The following is a 24,157-nucleotide window of genomic DNA, read 5'->3' as shown; positions in this document are numbered from 1 at the left end:
GGAGCAGGAAGGCCTCCCTCTCTCCCCTTTTGCTTCCTCTCTGTCTGTGGTGATGCTTTGGAGGCCTTCCCTCTCTCCTCTTTCGCCTTCTATCTCTCTATAGTGATGATTTTTCCACAGTGATTTTCAAAAAATGAATAGGCTTTATGGCAGTTCGTTCATTAGGTATGTTCGTAATTTGAGGACTCCCTGCACTGCGCCAACTGCACTAGTTACCAGTGCCTTTTCAGGACCAATGTAAGGTGCGCCTTTTGAGCCTCCAACCCTTAAATGATTTGGAACCAAATTATCCAAAGGCCCTGCATCACCCATGTCAGCTGGGCTGCTCTGGAAGAACATCAACAGAGACCTTTCTCCCTTGCTCACCTTTACGGGCAACGGGGTGGGCAGGAACATGAGGAGTGCCCGTTTTGCAGCCTCATCACACTTGGGCCCTGCCCCAGCACCACAGGTCTGTAAGAAGGACCTCCAAACACCCTTGTTTAGTCTGGTCTTTCTTCCATTATATGTGTGGGATTGTTCTCCAGATTATTTTTATTCAAGTGCATCGTCCCCTAAATTGTTATAAACTGCCTAGAGATATTTGTGCTTTTTCCACTTTGATGGGTGTCCTTTGCCCTGCATCCCTGCAAACGTGATGGCTGACGGTTGACCTCCATGAAGTGAAACTGCAGCAACTGAGACAGCGGATATGGGGGTCTTGCTGTAATTATTTATTTATTTATTTATATTTATTAAAACATTTTTATGCCGCCCCATTCGCCGAAGCCTCGGGGCAGCTTACAACAAAAAATTAAAATAACATTTTAAAATATATACAATAAAATACAAATATATAATATAAAACATACACTATAAAACAAGCCGCCCTGGCCAAATAAAATTCAATAATATTAACATTTAAAATACTGCTTAAATAAAAAGGTCTTCGCCTGGCACCGAAAAACAAATAATGACGGCGCCAGGCGGACCTCTCTGGGGAGCGCATTTCTGCAGTCATGGAATCCTAAACTGTCTTAGTTTTGTAAAGATCCAGAGGTCTACATGGAGAGGGCAGTGTACCGGCATTGGAGACAAACTAAACAAAGCCCAGTCCATTTTGTAAGAATCTAGCAAAGCTTAATTCTTAAGAAAATTCTTAACAAAAGCTAACACATCCTGTGGAAGTGCACCATCAGTCACACGTTGGCCAAGAGTGGAGGTGAACAGAAGCATTTTGACAACTTTCTCGGGGGGGGGGGGTCTCTGTGGGTGTCACTTGGAGTGCAGTAGATTATAGTGATCAACTCTAAGAGATAAGTATCCATTGCATGCACTTCTGTGTTAAATCACAGCACCTTTCCCAATTTCATTTTCAGCATGTTTGGGGAACTGATTGGCAGGCACATCTCTGTATGACGCTCCCCTAACTTGTCTTTTCCCTCTGTTAAATTACTGACCAAATTGAGAAGGAGGAAACCAGTGGTTGCCATAGAAACCGCAGTGGAACTGATACTTTTATTTGTGACCAGTCATCAATGATTTCACAGTTCATCAGAGCAGAACTTAAGAAGGAAAAGCTGAAGACGGCTTATTGATTTCTTATTGGAAACGCTTCAAAGCAGATTCTTCCCCTCCCTTCAAAAAAAAAAAAAAATCAAATCAAACAGCCCTATTGTTCCATTTAGAAAAGATACAAACAATAGCTGTAGTCTAATAGCTTTCTTAGGACCAACCAAAAATCATACAGATTTAAGCTTTGTATTTGATTTTTACAGAAGTATCCTTTTGGGTCTTACTACATGTTACATTAGTTGAGTGCCTAGCAAGTACATCAAACTGGATTTTTGTTAAACACTCAGTGACCTCACCTCCTATTTTTCATTAGTCTGCAGTGCATGGGAGAGGAAATTTAACCCTTCCCTCCCCAGCTGTGATTCTTATTAAAATTGCAGCTCCCCCTAGCGCCCCCAATGCTAGCGCTAATAGGGAGGGTTACTTTAATTTCTCTTAAAGGAAGCACTTTATGATTTCTCTTTGGCACTTTATGACTTCTCTTTCAGACCAAGGTCAACCATGGTTAAGTGAAAACAAGGTAACTGAACTAGCAGATACGGGGATCCTGCTGTACTAAAACAAGAGAAAAGAAGAGAAAAATCCACTGGGAATAAAGAGTGCAGGGATATCTGATAGTTGATGGTGATTTAGGAAGCTCGTTGCATATGCCCTTTGCAAACTTTATATACAACTGTTAGTTTTATGTTTTGAAAAGGGTAATGGGCATTTCAGCTTTCTTTTGGGGTTTTGGATTAACCTGAAATTCATTTGTACTTGGTACGAAGTAACTTAAGTCCTTATAGAGCCTTCCATCTCACCACATTAAGACTATTGCATATTGCTGGCAGGGTCTTTCATTTTTCCCTTTGACTAACATCTTCCTTCCCTCCCCTCCCCTCCCCTCCCCTTCCTTTGGTTCCCTTTCAGTCCCAAGGCAGCATTCAGCAACAAAAACAGTACAATAGTAGGGAAAAAATGAATACCAAAACCAGCAAGAAAAACAGCAATGAACGCAATCTCTATTAGGAGAAGGTCAGAGCAAAATAGTATGTTTGTAAGCCCTCCTGAAAAGGTGCCAGTATTGGAGCATGGCAGCCCTGAATGGCAACTCATTCCAGAAGTGCAGAGCTACTGCAAAGAATGCCCTTGTAGAGGCGAGGTCCAGTTCTTCTAACATACAGTCTTCCAAGGTTTTTGCCTCAGATTCTGAATCAGAATTGAAAGAGGTGGGAATGGAATTCTTAGCTGAAATCCAAGGCCAGTAGGCACTCAGGTAGGTCAAGAGACTGATGGGAACCAGACCACATCTGGTTTTCTTGGAAGTTCTGTTGGATGGCGATGGACTCACCATTACTAGGCCTATTATATGGTGTCAAATTAAAAGGACAGACCAATTGAATAGCCTCAGATATTCCTGCCAATTGGCAGCATGAGTTGCTGTGAAGGTGGAGCCAGCTCCTTTTCTTTGGGAAGGAAGAAGAGCTATTCAGTTTACTGTCAATTTCTTTTCATTAAGCTGCATTTCCCTAATGTTTTTTATTACTGACTGCAATATTCTTCTTTCGCATCACAAAGCCAGTCTTCTGGTCAGCTTTAATACAGTAAAGACTTTTGTTAGAAGCCTTTTGTTTGGGTCTACTTGGAAGTAGGGTGGGCAAGATGAGATTGTAGCAGCTTTCTCATATATGGTCACCTACCTAACCACTCTCAAAGGTGGGCACATGAGAATGACTTTCCTTGCTGATCTTCATCTTAAAATGTGAACAGGCTGATGTAGGCAAAGGTGGCCCTTCAAGTAAGTTGGTCCCAAACTGCTTCAGGCTTTAAAGCTCAAAGCCCTTTGTTCAACATCCAGACAGAGTGAGAGTTCTTTGACATCTGAAAGCTAGTTCACTACTTTATGACTTTCACCTAGTCCTCATAAAGCTAAGATGAAACTGTTATTGACTGGGAATGGAAAATGAAGACAGTCATTGCCCATATTGTTCATGTTTAGCACAGTCTGGACTCTTGCCACAAGATGCTGCATCTACCTAGAGTATGAGATTTAATTGATATTTGGAAACTTGGCTTACATGCACAGTTCTGCTTCTGTAGTTTGTTTCCTGCTTGTGTGGATTGCGTTATGCCAAGGTTGCAAAACCAGAATTTGAGCCAGACCATGAAGTGCTGGCAAGGGACAGAATAAGAAAAGTGAGCAGAAGCTTCAGGAAGCTGAGCCAGGAGGGAGGAGTTCCCAAGTCATAAGGAAGCTAAAGAGCAGAAGCCTGGGGTGCAAGCTGGTTAAAGGCAAGGGTGAGGCAGACAGGACTCAGAGGAAGAACCATAAAAGATGGAAGCCAGCAGAGATGGTGGTGTTGGAAGGACTAGTGAATGGGGTCGGAACTATAGAAGATTCAGGAGGGAAACTTGCGAAGTTCAAGACATGGGGAGGAATGGAGTCGGGTTGAGTCAAAGGAGGCTGATTGACAAGGAGCATAGCTGAAGGGTGCTGACAGGAATAGCGCAGTGAGTGGCAGTGCACAGATTTGAGGACTAAGTGGCCCAGTTTTCATGTAATGAGAAGCCATCATGGCAAATATACAAATCACGGAGCACAATGTAGATAGACAGCATTGAAAGTACATGCATATGGCAATATATTGACCTGATATATAGACACTGCAACATACCATGAGCAGCAGGTTGGTTTCAATGCCATCTGAACCCAGTCTGGTTTCCTTAGGTGGCTTCTGTCCTCACCCCACCTCCATCCCCAACAAGCCATCCTGAGAACTCATGGTCTACAGCAGGGCTTGTTTCACCCATAGTAGGTTGGCAACATCCAACACCGCATGGCAAGAACAACAAAGAATGTCTTGCAGGGCTTGATGCAGCCTTTACTAGCTGCCCTACCAATGCTCAAGTGGCATGATGGGGTGACCATCAGCGACTTACTGCCCGCTCCACCCTGCTGCAGTCAAGAGTTGCTTTGGCTCCCCATGGCTTTTCCCCACATTTTGCCTTCCCACCTGCACCACCCTCCCCGGAAGATCACTTTTTCAATCTCTGTTTTGACATCCAGGGACAGCCACTCCAAAGTGCCTAGGCACTAAGCTGGAGGGACAGTGGTTCTCCACACTTCTATTTTTTTGCATCCCAAATGTGCACAAATAGTTTCGTTTATTTTAAAATTTATTTTAGTCAGAATGTGTATCCATTTCCATGCATGTGGAAATGGATACACAAGTATCTCCTTGGCTGAAATGGCCTGAAGGACAGCTGCTGTCACAGTGCAGCAGGTACCAACAGCTGGCATTGCTCCAGAGAAACTCCCAGTAAGTCTTTCCTTTAATAAACTTTGTCTTAAAAGCTGTCAAAAGGCAAGCTGTCAATTCAAAGCAAAAACTCAACTTATCTTTACTTACGAAAGGGAGATGGAGATGGAGATTTAGCCCTCCCTGACTCGGGATTCTCAAGGTTTTTTGTGTTCTGCTGATAGGTTTCAGTGCCTCAACATTGCTACCCATTCCCAAGGCTCTAGGTGCTTAGAAAGATAGAAAACACTTTTAAAAGATTCTTTGACAGGTTTCCCATGGGTGTTTTTTGCCCCAGCAAAAACATGTGCATTCTTGCCTGCATGTGTCACTATGAAAAAAAACTTCTATTCCTAAGGGCATTACTCAAGCAAAATTTCTGTTTTCACACCTGTGGAATTGTATGTATCTGCATTTCTGGAATTGTGCAATTTCAGCTTACTAAATAAATATTTGCACATACATGGGATACATTTTAAAAAGGAAGGCAATACACTGACAGAAACTCCAAAGTGTTTCAGGCACTTTGGAGGTGCTGCTAGTCTTTGTCAAAGGGAGATCATGAAAAGTGATCTCTGGGAAGCAGCGTAGTAAGAAGGAGGGAGGCTGCACGCATTCTCAAATGGAGATACTCAGCAGAATCTACCATGGTGGGAGAAAACATCAGGAAGTCTTAGATGGACTTGCCCAGGACAGGGCTAGGCTAGATTGGCCCGTTCCGTGGAAGGAAAAGCCCATGATGAGAAGAGGCAGTGGCACCAGGCTCCATCTTTCCCATTGGAAGAAAAATCGCATGGCATTCACCTTATTTTGTTGCACAGATGGCACAGCAACTGTGGATTGTAGGCATCTAGTAGGAAGCTTACAGAAGGGCTTGGAAAGGCACATCACTGTCCATAGAGCAGTACATGAGGTCTTTGCAGCTAACTATTAATTAATGCAGTTCTAAGTAGTTACTGTTTGAAGCTAGACACTCGACAAGAGGCCTCCACAGTGAAATGTTGTGATGTGTCTCTGGTGTGAGTATATTACCTGAGTCTCTAGCTGAGTGAGTAGAAGAAGCAAGACCTGGCATCAAAGCTCTAACTTGGGTCTTTCTTAATGTACACTTAAAAACTAATGTTTCGAAACATTTAAAAGTGCAACCAAGAATGAAACATGAGGATTCACCATGTAACTGAGTGCTCAGCTTGGCCTGGGGAGATTTCTGAAGGGACAGTGCAGGTAGTTTGGGTAGGTTAAGTAGACTGACCTTTGCTTCAGTATGAGATGTACTGGATTTTTTAAAATATCTGGAATCCAAAGCTCCTCCGACCTCAGTTCTGATTTGTGGTATTAACTGTGGATTTGGGCTAGACCTAGTTATTCAGCCTTATTGTATGTGCAGTGCACGTTTAAGGCAACATAAAAGTATTAATGCTTTTTTGAGTACTAGAAATCTCTTATCAATAGCTGGAATGCATCTTCAGAGCTGAGTCACTGTGAAATTAGCTTCCTAGGCTTCCATGTTATACATATCGCTCACTGAAAGAATAGAATGCTTTGATCTGTTTATCAAAAGCCTGCCTTTTGTTTTCTTCCAGAGAATAAAGAACAGTTGGCTGCTGTACCAAAACTTTTCATGTTTTTTATTTGATGAGATAAAGTGTTCATGAAAACTTGAGCAAGTCATTGGTTAGCGCTGAACTGCCTCAGTAAAGTACAGTCATGTTATGAGGATTGTGAGTTCCTTATGAGCATCCTATTTGGGGCTGGAGATGCAACGGAAGCACTCGGCACCTCATGTCCTGAATTTTTGCTAGACAGGCTTTTTTCCAATTAGCAAACACAATTTCAAGAGGAAGGGAAGGAAGATGAGAAGGTCTTAGGCTAATTCTCATCCTGATCTCTCCATTCTCTTCATGTCCCCTCTGAAAACTTTCCCAACCTAGGAAAGCAGCCGGTGCAGTTCTTTTTGTACAGGCTGCAATGGGGAAGGAGGAAGTGCTTTAATCCCCAACTCTAAGCTCAGAGTGCCATTAGCAGCTTTGGATCTGGGAATCTAAAGTATCCTATGACCTCTTAAACTCTGTCCAGAGGCCATAGGTTTTTATCACTCTATGTCATAAAATATTACACAGCAATGTTAAAATGTGTGCTATTGTAGCAGTGATAGGCTATGTTTCTATTTATTATTTGATATATATCCTGCCATGTTTTTTACAAAAAATTCAAAGTGGCTTATATCAATTTCCTCCTGCTGCTCTCAATCTTAACCCCACAACTGTATCCTGCACCCCTAGAAAATGTCCACACCCCCTGCAAAAGTAATACCACATTTGAAGATGAAGAAGTCCAATCTGAACCACAAATTGAAATACTGCAGGTGGACATATGGAATTCAAAATAAGCTTTTAACTCAGTGCTTGCTGTTTGCAACCCACAAGTCTGCCTGTAGATTCAGGCAATTCCTAGATTTTGTCTTGATTGACAAAAGAGAACTGAATCTAAATGCAAACAAAATAATAATTTTACTATTGTGGTAATTTTTGGCAAAAAGTGTTGCAAATCACAAAGCAGCCTTTCTCTTTGTTGTACCCTCTGAAATGCCATCTTGCATCCCCTGCAGGTGTGGACACCCCAGGCTGGGAACCCCTGGAGTACATAGTTTTTCCACTTGGTAATACTTAGGTGCACTGTGCTTGTAAATAATTGCATACTGCTTGTCAAGGACTGAGAAGAATACAAACACCCAGTCTCACATTGCTCTATAACTACTGTGGGAAAGTTCCATATGGTTCCATAAGGCACCAGTGATGGGGGGACTCCATGTCTTCCAGATGCATACGACCCATGTGCCAGCTATCTAAAAGGTCCTAATTTGTACTGAATTTTCTCATCCGCTCAGAGGGCCTTTGGGCTGAAAGTCCAAAAATAAATAAAAAACTTTGTTTTGGTATCCACAGATAAAATGTGATTCAAGAGATAAGAAGCATCTTTGCAGCTATTGGCCAGAATGACAAGTATTGCATGGTTTACAGTCTACCTTGTCATGGTCTTCTTCAGAGAACTCTGGGAATTGTGGTTTGCAATGATGCCAAGGAATCTCAAAAGAAATGGAGTGCATCGCGGGTAGTACAAACATGAGGAACAGCCTCTTGTGGAGAGAGATCCCTGTCTTCCAGGTCATACATTGCCTAGGCTGACCATGTGGCATACTTTACAGTGGGCTGTCCTCTGCTTGAAGGTGTCCATTATTGGTAGGGCTGTCCAGTCTAAGTTTGGAGTAAAAGAACCAGAAGGAGGGAGAGTGAGCAGGGGCCTTGAAGCTGCCCATCAACAGCAGACTGGACAAGGCATATGGGTCACTGGTCACAGCCTTCCCCATTGTGGTGAGATGCAGTGGACATTCATTCATTCATTTGGAGAGCACTTCTCTCCAAATTTGCAACTATCATATACATTAGCATACACAAATTTCTTGTGTGTATTGGTCTGTTGTGGGGGCACTAATAGCTTTCTTTTTTGGGGGCAATTTTTGGTAGGGAAGAATATTTTCTTTACCCTCCATTCAGTTGGTTTCATTGTTTTATTAAAGGGTTAAACAGAAGACAGGTAAAATGAGTAATACTGTGTTTGTATTACTGTAATACTGTTTGTAAACTGAAACGAACACTGTGAATGTTTCAGCTGTGACCAAATTACAAGGGTGGGAAAATTTTGCCCTGCTCACCACCTGCTGATTACTGCTGTCTTGGAGTATTAGCACATGGAGTAAGAAAAAGGAAAGTGGTTTCGAGGGATAAATTAATGAAAGGTTGTCCCTGTCATTTTCTGCTAGGATGCATGATTCAAACCTGGCTTACTTTTATTGGTATGACTGTGGTGTGCTATGTAATATTTACAATATTTATTTAAATTATGAAGAGAATGGAAGATTTAAAGGACAGGCTGTTTGTAAATAATACCTATAAATGGCTTCTCCTACAAATTCTCTCTCCCTGCCACAGAATTTATGGGACATCCATAAATCTTTGCTGAAAGCCATGCATCTCAGCAACCGCCACCAAGCCCATGCCATTGTGAAATCGATGGAATGCGTTGTGACACCTGTCTTCGGGAGACTTCCCACTTGTGTCATCTTTGGCTCGGATAGCTATCCTGCAAATTTGCAATAGCTGTGAACTTTTGAACTGTGCACTTTCATCATTCACTCATCAGAATAAAATTTAAATTCTTACAGCAGATATCTTGTCTGAATCACTGGAGCTAAACACTTTGCTGACATCCCCATCCTAGTCACAAGCTGTGGGAATGGAATAGTGGTCTATAATTTTAAAATCCATCAGAGCTTTCTTGTTGGGGCTGCCAAGTAGATTCAAGTCACTGAGCCACCGTTTGCCCATGAGATGTGGATTTACGGTCCTGCCCTCTCGGTTCCACCAAACAATTCATGCACCGCGGAGAGGCTTGATTTAAAGCACACTTGTTTGTTCCTTTGATTTCACTGTTACATTGGCTGCCATGCATTTGAATGGCAGCTCAGTGCAAACACCTGAGACACTGCCTCTTCCGTCCTTCGGCCTCCCGTGGAAACACAATGGCGGTTGGTGAGGCAGTTCACCAACAAGTGCAGGGCCGCTTCATTTGCACAGTAACTAAAGGGAACTGTGGGCCCTGATTTTTCTCCGCCCAGCCCTCTTTTTTCTCAAAGAGGTTAACAAAGTTTACAATTTTATCTTTAGAAGGCCTGCAAACTGGATGAATTGTCCCTGCTACTTTGTTGGCACCTCCCAAAGTTTAGGCCAGGGGAAGTCAGTGATCTTACTGGAGGGTATTGTGAGGCAGTGGGCATGGACACAGCAAAAGGCAGGCCAGTGTGGTGTAGTGGGTAAGTGCACAGGATTGGGACTCAGGTGATTTGCTTTCTAGTCCCCACTCAGCAGTAGAGGCTACTGGGTGATTTCAGGCCAGTCGCAGGCTCTCAGCCCAACCTACCTCACAGGGCTCTTGTGGGGCAAGCTTGAGAGCGGGAAGATGAGAATGTTGTAAGCCACTCTTGAGTTCTTTAAAGAAAAAAGGTGGGATATAAATCTAATAAATATATAAGACAGCACTGTATGGATGTGTTGCTACTGATGGCCCAGAAGCAAGTTTCTGGGCACAATTCCAAGTGCTGGTTATGAGCTATCAAGCCCTAAACAACCAGGAACCAGGTTGCCTGAAAGACTGTATGCTCTCATGCGAGCCTGTTCAGACTTTAAGGTCTTCCAGAGAGGCTGCTTCCTCTGTCCTTTCACCATCAGAGGCACATCTGCTGCGTACCTGAGAGAGGGCTTTCTTGGTGGGACTCCCAGCCATAGAGAGCGAAGTTCCCTGCCATCCTTTCACCAGCAGGCCAAGGTATTTTGGTACCAGCCACCCTTTGAGATGTAAACTGGCCTGTTGGAAGTAGGTTCTACTGAGTTGGGTGCCCTTTTTATTTCTGTTATTGTGTTCTGTGTGCTTAATCTATTTGTTTTAGCTACACTTATTTTAATCTTGGTATTACTGTGTCTAGCCACTTTGTGCACCAGGTTGGCAGAACAATGAGATATAAAGCAAATAAATACATATATAAAACTGCTTGGTGTGGATCACTGATGTCCTGAGTCCAGACCTGTGCTGGGCAGTCAGGAGCTGTACATCTGAAGAACATGGATTTTGGGATCCCCATCGTGGAACATGCACCTGTAAAGATGTTGATGTTCACATTCTTGTTAGTTACTGTTCAGCAGCAGCCCAGCCCATCTCTTACTAGCAGTCTTTCTCAGCAACAGCTGAAAGTGGGTGTTCATGGTCCTCAACCCCAGAAAAATCCTTGAGTTTGAGCCAACCTCTGGAGCACACCAGTCTGGTCACAGCCGGACCTATATCTTCCTGCTTTGAATGTTACATCACATGGCTGGAGTCAAAGAAGTGTCTCCATCTGTTCAGGCCGTGACACCTTACAGACTGGCAGAAGGCAAATCCTATTTTAAGTAATGTAAAAAGTTTGGTAGGCTAATGTGAAAAATCGGACAGATGAAGCTGAAATGTATATGAATAAGAGGAATATGGATCCAAGAGAGCTTCAGTAATTGGGTGTTATAGTCATTAGTAATACATACAAATGTATTGATACATGTACAATATAAAGGCAGCATGAGCTAAGTGGAGTGTTGTTAACAACATGAATGTAAGTTGATACATTGATTAGGTTTTAAGAGAGAAGTATTAAGGGTTTTATGACCTATGACATCTCAGAAAGGTCCTTTATATTGAACATGAAGATCATCTTCAGTCACATATAGATAATCTAAGTATAAAATTCAGGATTTACTTTACATGGATTTGTTGATGTGTGTGTTTATAAAACACTGTATTAAAACATTTTCTTCCCTCTCGTTCTCTCTCTTCACTTCCTGAAATATCCCAAGTGTGGGAAATTTGCAGTCCTGGTGGATTTCCGCATTATACCACAAGACTCCAATAAGTGTCCAGCGTGGTTTTCTGAATGTAAGAGAGAGGTAAGACTCAATCATTTGTACTTGAAAAGCATTAGAGAGGTGGGCTGGGGGTCACAGGATTGCATTGGCTTCTTCCGTCTGTGAGTGTCCCATGCACTTACGCCTGGCTGCAATTGATCGCGGCATGCAAATGTTCCATTTGGGGCCTTATCTCCATGTATACCATTCAAGGTTTTTATTACTCTGTCAGTTGGAGTGCCGCACTATTTATAATTGATTTCAGATAAGAAGACAGTGCTTGAGTGTGTGCTCATTGTCTTATGGATCAGCTTCGGCTGCATTTGTGGAATAGCATTTAGTGTTGCTGCGATAATGAACCATCTTTTCGCCGCCGTTCCTCGCAGTTGCAAAATTGTGTCTGTCTCACTGATTTGTCTCTGGCGCAGCTGCCCACAGGCCAACATACGTGGAGGGCAGGGGGGCAAGATGGGAATCGTTTGAATTTTTAATTTCGCCTGTGCAAAGATAAGGGATGCCTATTTATGAAAGCATTCAGATCCTGTTTTTCATTTAGAAAGAAGATGAGCAAGCAGCATGATTTAGTAGTAGCAGCAGCTGCAGCAGCAGCAGCAATATTATTATTAATATCCCTAGTAAAATATCCCTTCTGCTTTCCCCTGTCTACTTCCTTTATTTTCTGCGTCTAGGGTTTGGAGGCTTTGTGTGCCTTTGTTTTGATTTATGCATATAAAATGTATTATAAAAAGAATTGATTGAGTAGGCCACTCCTGACCTCAGATGTAACATACTTCTGATATATCATCAAATAGTTTCTATTCTCTCTCCTTGTTTAGTTACATTTATTTACTCATTAATTCTATTTATGCATCACCAACGCTCTCAGGACACTGTAAAAGCAGGAACAGCACAACTAAAGATAGAAACCTATAATAAAATAAATTTAAAAGTATTATTTTTCAAGCAGCATCAACAATTTGGAACATTATTTTAAAATGCAGTAGTGTACACATTCAGCATACAGCAAACAGTAGTTGAAAAGCACTAGGTGAATAAAATGGTCTTTTCTTGGTGCCGAAAGGTAAACAAAATAGATGGCAGGAGGACTACTGTAGGGGTGGGCATGCCACAATTTGGGGGTGAGACCAAAGAAGAGACCTGCTCATAAGGAGCTACCCACAAAATCCCTGTGTGAGGAGTACTTAGAACAAATCCTTAGATGATGATCTCGGGGCACAAGTAGGAACACATGGAAAGAGGTGGTACTTTAGATACTGTGACCCCAAACTATGGATGGCTTTGTAGGTTAACATCAACACCCTGAGTTTTGGTCAGAAACAGTGAAGATGATATCATACTGGCCTAATATGGTCATCACTCCCAGTTCCAGTCATTACCCTAAATGCCATATTTTGTAACTACCTGAAGCTCCCATACTGTCGTCAGGGAAAGCCCCACATACAGCACCTTGCTGTAATCTAACCAGGAGGTTACCAGGACTTGGATCATTGAGCCCAGCCTGTCACGAACCTGGCAGGGTCATAGCTGGCGTACCGGCCTAAGCTGGTAGAGTTGCTCCAAGTCATAGAATGCACTCGCTCCTCTAGGGACAGAGCTAGATCTACAAGCACTACTAATGGATAGACCTGGCATTCTAGAGGGAGTGCAACTCTTCTAGAACAGGGTGAACTCATTCACCTGGAAAGCTGAACAATCCAATAGCAAGAAATCCATCCTATCTGGACTGGGTTTCCATCTATTGGCTGTCATCCAGTTTGTTACAGTGGCCGGCAGGCACTGACTGAGTGCTTCTGTTGCCTCATGAGCCTTGTCATCATATATGATGTCATTGAATTTTAATGCTCTGAATAGTCTGTGCTCAGCAGTTTTATGTAGATGTTCAATAATGTGGGGACAAGGTGAAATTTTGGAGGAGCCTAAAGCATAAATGCCAGGGAGTTGAACTTCCCTCAATGCCACCTTCTGAAAACAGCCATCTCAGTAGGAACAGAAGCTCTCGCAACCACAGCCATCTCAGATCATTACCATGGAAAGTTACCATGGTGTCAAAAGACACTGAGAGGTCCAGGAGGATCAATGGGGTTGCCCTGCCCCATCTCTCTTGCTCTCTGGCAAAGATAATCACACAGGGAGGCCAAGGCAGCTTACCTATAGGAATTCAGATCTTCTGGACTGAAGGATATTTTTTTTTCAGTAGTGGCATCACCCATAGCTCCTTTAAGGAGGCTCAGACCACTCTGTCCAATTAGGGAGACATTTATATCCTCTAGAGTCCAGCCAGTCATCCCCTCCCAGTTGGATATAATAAGTTACAAGGGGCAAGAGTTGGGCAGACAGGCAGTTGAGTGAACCTTACTAAGCACCTTGCCCATATCCACAGGTCCTAAAACTAAAACTCTTCCAGCAATACCTTTCTTACTCACCTGACACCCCCCCCCCCCATTTTCCTAAATACCTTAAGTGTAAATATCTTGGCAGCCCTGTTGGATTAATAGAAAGGGCCTCATTAAAATGGCTAATCTGTGGAAAAGCAATAAGACTCTTAAAAATAAGTTCTGTAGACTAAAAGATTGATTTCAAATCTGGTTTAGGATTGCATCCTTCGTTTGTTTTCTTGTTTGTAAGAATGTATGTCCTTACAATCAACACATTTCTCTATAGAATAAGTAAATGTATGAGTTCATTTCTCAGAGTTAGTAGAATGCATTTAAATCTACCTGAAAACAAATTCTCCTCCAGGAAATCTGCATGCTGCTAAAAGATGCCATTGATTCGCGAGTGAAACAATACCTCAGAGCTCGTAAAAGGCATGGCCAGTTGAAGGAGATGGAATATACAGAAGCAAACCCTTTGTTTCTGAAAGGTAAGAGCTGCTTATAAAAATAAACACACTGATTTCATCATAAGTGGCTTCTATGTTCTTAATCTTTTGAGCATCAACCCGTTTCTTTACATAGTTTGCTATCAGTCAGGCGTACCTTGGAAAAAGCCAAAAATTATGAAACATTTTATTATTTGGGGGTCAGGCCAGGGTTAGGCTTTCTACCAACTCGCCTACCATTGACTGGAGTTTTGCAGAACGATTCAAGGTAAAGACAAATGATCTCATGATACATGAAACCTTAAGAGTAGGCATTGGACCTGCCCTAAAAGAGAGAGGAATTAGAGGAAAAATAAAGAAGAATTAAGTTGCTGCCTTCCGCTCACATGGCCCTTTATTAGCTTGCCCAAGCCTCATAAATTTCTGAGGATGAAAATGCCATACAACATGAAGGCAACTGGGTTGACTTTATTTATGATTACATTTATAACCTGCCTGTTTCCTCTTGCAAGGAACCCATGATGGCTTGCAAAGATCCAAGTGAGTTTTCTTAATCCTCAGAACAACCTTGTGAGGTGGGTCGGACTGAGATTCGGTGACTGGCCCAAAGTTACTGGGTGAGCTCTGTGGCTGAGTAGGACAGATCTCCTGGCTCCCAGTCCAGCCTTCCAACCACCAGGCTGCACTGGCTCTCACACTGTTTGCTTAAGAAGAGCCAAGCCACAAGTTGCCTGCTGCTGTTCTAAAGCGTTTTGATTAGCTGTCAGTGGATCTTGCACTAAGGGCGAGGAGTGGCGCATGGCTGTACTTCCTGAGCTCCCTTTCTGGAGCGTCTTGACCAGCTTGGTTTTTAAAAGGCAGCCTCACCATCATCCAGAAGGCCTGGGTTCCCCACACTGCACTTGGAGCCCCTTCTACACTCATATGAAGTGATGGGCACAAGAGATAGTGGCAACCTCGCTTCTGTTGGAAGATGACATTAGCTTCCTCCTTTTTGACTTTTAGATGGCCCCTAAAAACTTTTTCATATGGCAGATTGCTTGCTCTTAATTGAGAATAGAGATTGTTTGCATTTGTTCTTTATTCGTTCTTTAAAGTATGGCTGAATAGCTGGCTAAATTAGAATTGAATAATATGATTATATTGGGGGGCACTTCTTATTACCCTTATTTAGTTTTATTATATCTATTAGTCTGCCTTGGGGGATTGTTGTATTCAAAGAGGTGGCATTCCATAAATAATTAAATAGTTGAGCATCTGTTCTGTGTTTTATGGGCTCACAAACATATCCTTCAAAAAAGGAGTTTGGGCAATGTTTTGGTTTCATCGAGTGAAGGCAGAAATGCTTCACTGAAATTTGTTTGTTTATTAGATTTTTATACCCTGCCCCATTAGCCGTAAGGTTCCCTGGACAGGAGTAGTACAGATGGGAGATCTGCCTAGCTTGGGAGATCTTCAGAAAATAGGTATACCATCATTTTCACTGATTTCGTGGCACACAGCTTCCATATAAGAACATAAGAAGTCCTGCTGGATCACAGCCAAGGTCCGTCTAGTCCAGTGCTCTGTACTCATAGTGGCAAACCAGCTGCACACAGGATCCCTGAAGCAGGATGGGTGCAGCATGAATTGTGGAGAGGGGGGTGGAGTTATGCCTGCTTCCACGGCCATGCTTCTAGACGCTTGCATTTACTGTTCCATCATTCAGCCCAGCTGACAAGGAGTGTTCAAGACTGAACAGCAGCTAAACGTTAGATGCAGATTTTTTTTTGCTCCTGCAGTTGTGGTCCAGTACGATCTCAGCCCCAACCCTAACCCTGACCCTTTCTACATTTTTCACGAGGGCATTCAAACTATCTAGACTTTTGAAGTGAAACATATCCATGAATGTTTTCCAGCATTGGGGCTTAAATAACAAAAGAGATGGCTTGACATGGTAAAAAGAGAGAAGTACTGTAAAACTGCCAGCACTGGAAAAAAGAACTGAAAAGGAAGCATAACTTCCTTCCCTCTAAACATTTGGTTTGATATTTAATAGCACAAACTTTTCCATTTTCCTTAAGTAAATTTTAACTGCAAACAAATGACCCACAGGTGGAAGTAAGGTTTGGTATAGATTCACACGCCGTTTCTAGAACTGGATGAAACTGTCTTCCACCTGTATCCCGTTTGTTTGCAGATTAACCTAACATAAAGTCTCAACTTTTTGAATTATTTCTCAGCAATCAGTGAGTTTTGATCTTTATAGTTCAGGCTGGAAAAAATCCAGGCCCCTATGGGCTGATCCTTACCACACTAGAATGAAGGCATGGGACCATATATGGAGGTCATAAACAGCCACACTTTTATGGAAAACTGACCGAGATCATTAATGAGCAGAATGCTCTCAAAACATAGTTCTGAAACTGAGCAGTCTGGCCTCTCCCGCCTCTCTACCTTAATGTGCATGAAATCACCCTGGCTCCCAGTGCTAGACCAGTAAGATAGCCAACGGATTCCTTTTTTGTGCCAGCAAAGCACCTAATGGCTTCTCCTCGACCCAGCTGGATAATCTTAGTTTAGAATAGGCTGCCAAAGCAGCAAGATAGCTCCCTTCCCAAATACAGTCCTGCCAAACAGCTGTGAAAAGCAGTTGGGTGGGCAGTCCTTCTTGATCCAGCACCCTCAAGAGCACTCGCCAGCTTCTCTATCCCCCATGGACCGCTCAGAACCTGCCTTTGGGGATAGGGCCTGTCCATGCCTGTTATTGTGCTTCTCCGTTGAAGTGCCATGCCTAGATGGAGCTACAGAAAATAATAGGAATCAGCAGTGTGGTTTGGAATTCCCCGAATCAGAGCCCCAAGACTTTATTAGCAGGGAATGACACCATTGTACTCTGCCACCTCAGACTTCCGTATTACCTCTGGGTTGACCTGCAGTCCTCATATTGGAAATCTTCACATGGATTTTCCCAGTAGCAATATGTTGTTGAGCTATCCTATGTCCCATAATTAATGCAGATATGATCTACATCTATAGATCAACACAGCTGCTTGCCTTTTTGGACTCTCCTTACGGGTGTGGCTACACAATGATGATGGTGATGGTGGTGGTGGTGGTTATGATGGGAGGAAGAGGAAGAAGAGCATACAGCAGGAGTTATCATTGTCCTTCTTTGGACTGCATGGATGCCAGCCCAACAGCTTGGAAGCTGGGGTAACAACTGGATTTGTTTTACCATCCAGAGCTTAAGCCCTAGTTCTTATAAACAGCAGAAGAGGTGGTAAAGCTGTGGGTGGACTGTACCACTTCAGACTAACCATGCAACACCCCCTGCTGCCGCCACCCATCTAAAACACTAAGCATTGAGAAGGCTTCTTGCCTGGCCTTCTCCCTGACATGCCACTTCTTCATGTGGATGGATTTTTGGTTCTGTATGGAGCAGTATCCTGCTCAGTTGCATGCAGGCCTCCTAATCTGAAGGGACCCATTCCAGACACAGGTTTGCTATCTCATCTCTCCTAGTTTGGGAGAAAGAGGGGAGGCAAGGAGAGCAGAATGTCTCAGGGCATGAGCTCTCTGTCCTGGGACGGGATGGCAGAAAGGATGCTCTGACACTTCTTTCAAGTCCTGCAGGAAGTCTTTGGCCTGGATTTCTTTTCTTCGGTCTCCCTGGGGCTGCACAGGAGAGGCTGTCCCATCTGAATTATCTCATGCCCTCAGTGTCCCCTAGTATCAACACTCTGCCAAGCTAGTTTTGCAGAGTAAAGTAGCCTTTAAGTAATATTGGAGCAGAGCCACCTTATAGGCTGACTCAGCAACCGTGTTCTTGCTCAACTGGCTGACCAGAGTCCCAGTGCTTTCATGTGGTCTCATCTGGGACTACAGTATATGCATTGGGAGGGTGGGAGTGAGGGAACTGGTGGTAGCAGCTCCCACGTGCAGCACTGGGGGACAGGTGCCCAGGAGGAGGCCTGGTGCTGGGGACGGAGAGAGGAGGGATGAGCTGAGGTTTCATCTTGGCTGGAAGGTGGAGATTTGGAAGCAGTGGGGTAGTGGCCAAGTTGCCAGCCCTTCTGACTCAGCTGGCGCCTTCTAGGCGTGTGGTACAATGTCATCTTGTGCCTAATTCATCAATTAAATTTTGTTACGGGTATGTACAGTCTAGTGTTTACTGCTATCCATGGTTTCAGGTATCCACTGCAGGGCTTGGAACCTATCTTTGTGGACATGGGGGTTCTGTTGCATACAGAAGTGCATCCATCTGCTCAGTTGGCCAGATAATGCCTTGCCTAGAAGCTTGTACATTACTTCTGAATTCTGAAGACTCTTCCTAAATCCTCTTTATGTTAAAACTATCAGCTTCCTCTTGTCCATCGCAGTGTATTTCCAATTAAAAGGACCCTGGTGCTGTCATCTTTGAGGTTGGGTCAATAACTGGTCTAACTCAGCCGCTCGCATCCTTCTGCCACCACACATTTTGAACTATCCCAGAGTTTCTGGCTATGAGCAGGCCAGCTAGAGGTAATAGGGGTTGACGTCCAAAATTTTGGGAGGGCATCAGGTTGGGAAAGGCCAGATCTGTCTTGTGACCACGTTTGAATGTGCAAGACATGAAGCTGTGCTCGGTGGTCATGGACCCACTCACATCACGTACTTTCTGCTCTTTATGCAGCAAGGGTTGAGCTGGAATTTCTCAAGTTTTTGACTCGTTCTGGAATTTTTACAAGAACCAGCAGAAAGAATTCAAGTGAAAGCTCTTTTCTGTAGCTCCAAGCATGGTGTTGAAATATTGAGTGAAGAAAGATAATTAAGGGATTAGATGTAATTAAAAGCACTGAAAATGTAGAATGTTATATGCTAGTAATGCTACACATTTACATGTCTGTGTGGGCTAATACATTTTATGCTTCAGAGAAATTAGCCAGATCTGACATTCTTCTACCATGCTTCTCTTTTAGAAGGAAAAGTGCTTTCAATTTGATCTGTTTAGCATAGGAAAAGAACATGCTTCAAATCATAACTGAGAAATGAAGAACAGAGTAGTTGAAAGCTAAATTACCTGAGCTAGAAGGAGGAAACCATATTTTGGTAAGGAGCAAAACCAAACCAAACCAGAAAGAGAGGGGCGGGGGAGAGAGAGGTGTGGGTGGGGGAGGGAGAGAGAGGGAGGAGTGTCAGGTGCAGCAACATTTTGAGATCACTTAGGCCAGCCTTGTGGTTTTGGAGAAGACTGATGAATTCAGTAACAGAGCTGTTCACGTGCCAGATTTTGCTGGGAAGTGAACACCTGCCAGGCTAGTCCAGATAAATCAGCTGCTCAGAGCATTTTCCCAGGCTCCCAGGTGAATGGTCTTTAATAGCCGTGGGAGACAGCTTTCTACTATTATATGCTGTGCCACAGACTCTTACTGGAAGACTTACAGATGCTCAAGTCAACTTAACTGTTAGGTGTTTGGGGTAAATCTGTGTGGCAGGGTAGCTTAACAAGGAAAGCTGACATGACACTTCCTCTCCAACAGCCTTGCCCAGCCTGGTGCCTGGAAGATCCCGTGTGGTGAAGTGGTTAAGAGCATGGGTCTGGGACCCAGATGGTTTGGGCTCTAGGCTCCGCTCAGCCATGGGGCCAGCTGGGTGACTTTGGGCCAGCCACAGACTCTCAGCCCAACCTGCCTCGCAGGGTTGTTGCTGTGGGCATAAGATGGAGAACAGGAGGGAGCAAACAGTGCAAGCTGCTTTGAGTTCTTAAGATCAAATAGATGGGATATAAATAAAATAAATAAAAGAGGTGTGGGAGCTGCAGCATTCCCAGCCAGAGTGGCGTTGGTTATGCTGGCCAGGAAGGATGCGAGTTGTGGTCAAGTGTCAGATTGAGGAAGAGGACTTTAAACCCTGGGACTGTAAAAAAAAGAGCGAGTTAAATGATTGCTTCCTTCAAACTCCTCCATTTACAACATGGTGCTTAACCCAACACATTGCAACTTCTGTTCCATTTTAAAGGATCTTGCTGATTTGCTTATTTTTACGGGTTGTTACTGGAGACCTCTCCATTTCAGGCTGGATTTCTCAATTGTGAGCAAGCAACATTATTTTAATTGAAATACACACTGTTTCCCTTCTATTACAAAGTTGCAATTACTGACTCTTTCCGCACCTGCTGTTCAACTCTAGAAATGCAGCTTTGAATTGTTTAGTGCAGGAGTGTCCAACCTTCTGGCTTCTCTGGGCTGCATTGGAAGAAAAAAAATTGTCTTGGGCCACACATTAAATACACAAACACTAACAAAAGCTGATAAGCAAAAAACAAAAGTCTGAGCATAATTTTAATGATATCTGCCACCAGAGATATGCAAAAAAGTCCTCACATAATCCTAATTATCGCTTGGAAGATAACACACTGGAAGCCACACACAGCTGTAAAACTGAAGCCACACATGTGTACTAATAGTGAGAGCATAGGTATGTTTATTTTACTTGACATTGCGACACAACATTGTTGTCTGCAAAGTACACACTGGAGAAATGTGTGATCGAGTTACCCAAAAAATTGCAAAAAATCTCATAATGTTTTAAGTAAGTTTACGATTTTGTGTTGGGCCACATTCATAGCCATCCCAGGCCGCGGGTTGGGCACCCCTGGTTTAGTGTCTTGGGCTACCTTAAAGACCCACCCATTGATTGTGGCATGCCCTTTGGCTGCTCGGTCAAATGCACGAAGCACATCCGACTCAATAGCACTTCAGCCATAATAAATGGATCAGTCCCCCATACCCCAAACTGGTGCCCTCCAGATGTTTGAACTCATGCTCCCAGCTGTTTTGGACTAACGCTTCCAGGATACCTGATCCTTGGGTGTGCTAGTAGGGACTGAGGAGAGTCAAAACCCAAAGCAACTGGAGGTTGGCAGGTTGGGGAAGGCTGGGTTAGTTTTTTAAGGTGCCCCCAGACTGTACTTGCTGCTGAAGAGTTACGCAGGTGCCCCTTGGACTGAACTGTCTGCCATTGCCAGTCTGCACTGGGGGTCTTCCCAGTTAAAGCATGAAGCACACAGAATATGTAGGGTGAGGCTGTTGATCTGCCTCTGTCTCGCTTTCTAATCTCTAACCACAAGGGTGTGAATTGAGTGATGAAGGCCTTCGTCTGTGGTTGTCATTTCTGAGGCACTTTTCCAAGTGAAATTTGTATCATTTGAATGAGCTCCAACTCCCAGAGGAAGCTGTATTTTATACGATGCAGTTCATATACTTTCCTCTCAAGTCTGCATGCAGTGATGAAGAACTTGGCTTTCTGGAAACTTTTAATAACAATCTCTCTGTTTGTTTTTATTAACCTTCTTCATGTTAGCTATCTAACAAGTGCCAAGTGATCACAAAGGTGGCTAAGGAAAAAAAGGCTGCAGCAAGATGGAAGAAGATTCCTAAATTCCCGAATTCATACTGGGAGGGGGAAAAGTATTTCTGATTACAGGATGGGCACCTTGGATGAATTCTTTGACACAATACAAATAGGCCTGAACTTAAGAGATGTCTGTGATGTCATTACCATGCTTGCCTGGGACATGTTTCTCTCTGAAAATCTGTAAATGACTTCTCCGTATTGAAAGAATCTGTGAATGACAAGTGGAAAGGTAGCTCAGCTGTGCTGGGAGAAACCACTTTGTGCTGTCCGTTCAGTCGAGCTGACCCAGAAATTAGTGGTTTTTCTAAATGCACAGGAGCACAGCCTACGTTACTACAGATTGTTTCAGCAAGAGAGTGGCGTGTCCCCATCGTGTGGTCAGAGGAGCAACAGAGACACGATCGACATTTTTCCCAGAAATTGAGCTTTATTGGGAGGGCTAAGTATTAAATGTGTGAAGAACGTTCCTGTGGGAGTGAGAGGAGGAAGCGTAGTGGGAGGTCTGCCAGCCACAGTGGCTACATGGAGATGGCTTGACTCCTCAAGTAGGGAATACCAGTGGGAGTGGAAAAGCTTGTGAGAGAAGGGAGAGTGACCCAGCCTCTTCCATAATGCTCTGTTCATACATGGGAGGCAGCAAAGTGGGGATGCTTCATGTCAGAGTAAATCCACAAACAGGGTAGAAAGGAGAGTCTATCCTTGCTTGTGGCTCAGCTTTACCAGGCACAGTCTACTGGGTGTGCAGAAAAGAGCACTCAAAGTCAGACTTGTTTATCTCCATCAGACCCTTTTCTGGAATTCACTGAAGTAGGGTTTCCAAGGTTCAAAAGCAGGCGCCTAGCCAGGAACTCCCAAACCTGTGCGTGTGTGTTCCACTCCTGTGTTCTGGAGCCTTGTCAACTTCACAGGTTCTGAAGCAGTGCTAGCATTTCATTATAAGGCCTCCGAAAAGAGTAGGGTGGTTTTTGGGTGCACCAACGAAAGGCTCCTGTCTTTTTCCTGCTGAACAAAGGGGAATTGAGGCTTCTTCCAATGAAGCTGAAGTGCTTCTTCACAAGGACACTTGAAATCTCCAGGTTCTGCACAGCTCATCAAGAGGAAATCTAGTGTGGCTCTGATTATATCAGGAACCGGAGGAAAACAGTCCATGCCCAGTGCTTTCTGCCTGCAGTGGTTGTTTTAGTTGAAGTTCTTTTTAATAGTTTATTTCAAATAGTTGTTTTTAATATTTATTTGTAAATTGCTTGGAGTTTTATTATGTTAAGTGGCTTATAAGTGCTACTAATAAATAACAGGGCAGAAAAGGAGCTACAGTGGAACAGACTGAAGGCCTACCTAATCAAGGACCAACTGAATGGCACTGGGGAGCCCCCTCCCAGCTATGTTCCCCAGCAACTGGTTTGCATGGGCATACTGGAGGTAATATGTAACCTTCGGGAATAGCAGCCATTGATTATGCGATTCTCTATGAATCTGTCTATCCCTTTTAAGCCCATGCAGTTGGTGGCAGCAAACGCTATCCTTTAACTATGTGCTGTGTAAGCAAGTTCTTTTTAATATGCCTTAAATCTACCAGGTGTGTCAGCTTAGTTTTGCTCATCTGGGTTCTAGTCCCCGCTCAGCCATGGAGCCAACTGGGTGACTTTGGGCCAGTCACAGACTCTCAGCCCAGCCTACCTCACAGGGTTGTTGTTGTGGGGATAAGATGGAGGAGGAGAATGCTGTAAGCTGCCTTGAGCCCTTTGTAGGAAAAAGGCAGGATATAAATTGAAAATAATAATAATAATAATAATAATAATAATAATAATAATAATAATTAAATGCAAAGGAAGAAAGAACATTATTAATGTGCTCCCCTTTTCTCAGTGCCTTCATGAGGTCTAGCCCATTTCTGAAAAATGATAGGGAATTAACTATCTTCTTCTGTTTTGATTTAATTCAGGCCAGTTTTGGTGGGCGTGGAGTATTCAGCTGTGTGGTGTAGGTTTTATCTACCTGGTGTGTGCTAAATGCCTAGACTTTTGGTGCTTAATTCAAATGCACATCCTGATAAACCGTGTTGCTTGGATGAGAGTATCAAAGCTGACATAAACATGTCCCACTTTTACATTGCAGCCAGTGACTTTCACATTTCAGCCTACTTCGTCAGAAGATGGGTGAATCTGCGATGCATCGGGGGACAGCAGAACAGTGGTAAGTGACTGGAGTTTTCCATTGCATTCTGGAGAAAATGGGTGAAATCAGCAGGTCTTGCTAGGAAGCTGCTGCGTGCTGAGGCAGAATGTGGCCCATCCAACCTGGCACCATCAGTGTGGACGGGCAGTGGTCCTCCAGGATTTCAGGCAGGAGTTCTGCCAGCCCCAGCTGGTGTCCCTTGGATTGGGCCTGGAACCTCCTGCATGCAGTGCGTTTGCTGTACCCCTGGGCCTTCCCATAATGGCCCTGGTCCAGGGATGTTCTTGAGCAGAAAAGGTGCAGGACGGAATTCAGAAAATGGGAGGTCTCCTAAGGGGATGCTGCCTGTATGGAGATGATCCCCATCACCACTGCAAATGGGAGTGGCATTGTTCCCACAGGGACCGGTTTGCCCTGAGGCTGCAGAGCTGCAGGGCAAGGGAGCT

At 43.7% G+C, this 24,157-nt stretch overlaps 1 protein-coding gene across 1 annotated transcript in view; it reads left to right on the top strand.

Annotated features, from left to right (window-relative positions):
• Positions 1-24,157, top strand: part of LOC123035741 (SLX4 interacting protein) — an 86,513-nt gene that overhangs the window by 44,807 nt on the left and 17,549 nt on the right. Inside the window, exons 4-6 of the mRNA XM_044454240.1 lie at positions 11,270-11,359; positions 14,078-14,201; positions 23,652-23,729. Coding sequence (XP_044310175.1) covers positions 11,270-11,359; positions 14,078-14,201; positions 23,652-23,729 — 292 coding nt within the window. The remainder of the gene's footprint in view (positions 1-11,269; positions 11,360-14,077; positions 14,202-23,651; positions 23,730-24,157) is intronic.

This window comes from Varanus komodoensis, unplaced genomic scaffold (genome assembly GCF_004798865.1).
Source record: "Varanus komodoensis strain SLA01 unplaced genomic scaffold, ASM479886v1 scaffold7_3, whole genome shotgun sequence".
NCBI lineage: Eukaryota > Metazoa > Chordata > Lepidosauria > Squamata > Varanidae > Varanus > Varanus komodoensis.
This window is presented reverse-complemented; position numbering and strand designations above follow the sequence as displayed.